At 37.1% G+C, this 2,076-nt stretch overlaps 1 protein-coding gene across 1 annotated transcript in view; it reads right to left on the reverse strand.

The window, feature by feature from the left end:
• LOC106873651 (major facilitator superfamily domain-containing protein 4A) overlaps positions 1-2,076 on the reverse strand; it is a gene marked incomplete at its 5' end in the record, with an annotated part of 122,782 nt that overhangs the window by 72,125 nt on the left and 48,581 nt on the right. The window contains one exon of the mRNA XM_052978123.1: positions 274-469. Within this exon, the coding sequence (XP_052834083.1) occupies positions 274-469 (196 nt within the window). The remainder of the gene's footprint in view (positions 1-273; positions 470-2,076) is intronic.

The following is a 2,076-nucleotide window of genomic DNA, read 5'->3' on the forward strand; positions in this document are numbered from 1 at the left end:
AACATTTCATTGAATACACCTGAAACGTAACAGGTAAAACTTTGGTCTGGCTTGAAGTGGTAAAGCATCTCGGCTTTGTTCCTGACTAAAAACAGATTTGTCTTTCATTCCAGTTGCCCTTTGTTGACATTTGAAATGGATGTCCAAAAGTTTCATATTCTTGTTGTAATGCTTACAGACAAACAGACAGAGAGAGAGAAAGGGAGTGGGCGCATTGAATACAAAAGAACTTCAAAAACGCAAAATAAAAAAAAGAACGAAGGACTTGTTTACCTGAAGAAATGGTGAGACATTGTTTTTGAAGAGGTTGATCATCCCAAGATTGGAAATGCAGTCGATGCATCCCATGCACAGCCCCATCAACATGACGATGAGCACCAGACTGGCAAGACCGGTGCACGACGGGATGACGAACATGGTCAATGGCATGCCGACCATGGCGAGGAAGAGTAGGAAGGCGACGGCGCATCTGGAAAGGAAAGAAGAAAAAGAATAGAAATTAACATCATCATCATCATCATCATCATCATCATCATAATTATCACCACCATCATTATCATCATCATCATCATCATTCTTATCGTCATCCTTGTTCCACCAGTATATAAGAGAAAACTGGAAAAGGTACCTAGACAATTGTTTTATCATCTGGAATGAAACCTACGATAAACTCCTGGATTTCAAATCCACATTGAACAATATAAACCCCCAACATCCAATTTACAATGGAATGTAGCAAGGAACAGCTCCCATTTCTGGACATTTTGATTTTAAAAAGTCCAACAACCAAATTGCGGCCGATATTTTCTACAAACCAACAGACTCAATACAGTATCTCCTTTTCAGTTCATGCCATCCTAAACACACCAAAATAAATATCCCATTCAATCTAGCAAAAAGGATCTGTACAATTGTATCTGACACAACCACTCGGGAACTTCGCCTACAAGACCCCAAAATAACACTCATTGAACGTCAGTACCCACCGACACTTATAGAACATGGAATTAAATGTGCCAAGAAATTGGACACAAGCACACTAAGGACAAAAAAACAGAACACCACACCTCACCTTAAATCACTCCCATACTTATTGACCCACGACCCCGGAAACAATGAAGCATACAACACAATTATACAAAATCTCCCTCTGCTCACTCAAGACCCGAAAATGAACAGCATCCTAAATACACACAGACTACTAAAATGCAAAAGACAAGACAAATCCCTCAAGAGACCCCTAACAAATGCAAAACTATACTCAATATAAATGATACCTACAGTTAAAAAACGCAGATGACCTAATTGTTTTTTTGTTTTTTTTTCCTACTATAGGCACAAGGCCTGAAATGTTTGGGGAAGGGGCAAGTCGATTACATCGACCCCAGTACTCAACTGGTACTTAATTTATCGACCCCGAAAGGATGAAAGGCAAAGTCGACCTCGGTAGTGGGTGCTTTTATGTGCCACCGGCATGAGGGCCAGTCACGCTGTACTGGCTACGGCCACGCTCAAATGGTGTGGAATTTATGAAAATATAATTAATTCTTTCCAGCACTGAAAAACCAATCAAAAATAATTTTTGATGGGTTTTAAAACCAGAAAGGTATAGTTACAAGTAAAATAACAATTGTAAAAAAAAAGAGAATGCAAAAGAAATATGTAAACTGGTTTTATTAACTAAATTACCTTAAAGATGCGCCGATTTGTGTGCTCGTACTGCGGATTTCCGCTCGTACTTCAGGACATTAGTTCACATGAGTCTCAGGTCATACAGCAAATTACTTGTACAATGGGGCACTTATACTGTAAGGTTCTACTGTGTACATATATATATATATACACACACACATACATACATATATATATTTATATGTGTGTGTGTACACCTGTTTGTATCTCTCTCTCTTGCTTTCGCTAAGTCTTTCCTTTCTTTCTCTATTTCTCCCTTTCTATATATATATATATATATAATTATTTACAATTTATATATGAATATATATGTACTTATATATAGTTTTAAACACGTATGCATATATACACATATATATATATATATGCATATGTATATATATA

The sequence above is a fragment of the Octopus bimaculoides genome, chromosome 30, assembly GCF_001194135.2.
Source record: "Octopus bimaculoides isolate UCB-OBI-ISO-001 chromosome 30, ASM119413v2, whole genome shotgun sequence".
Taxonomy (NCBI): domain Eukaryota; kingdom Metazoa; phylum Mollusca; class Cephalopoda; order Octopoda; family Octopodidae; genus Octopus; species Octopus bimaculoides.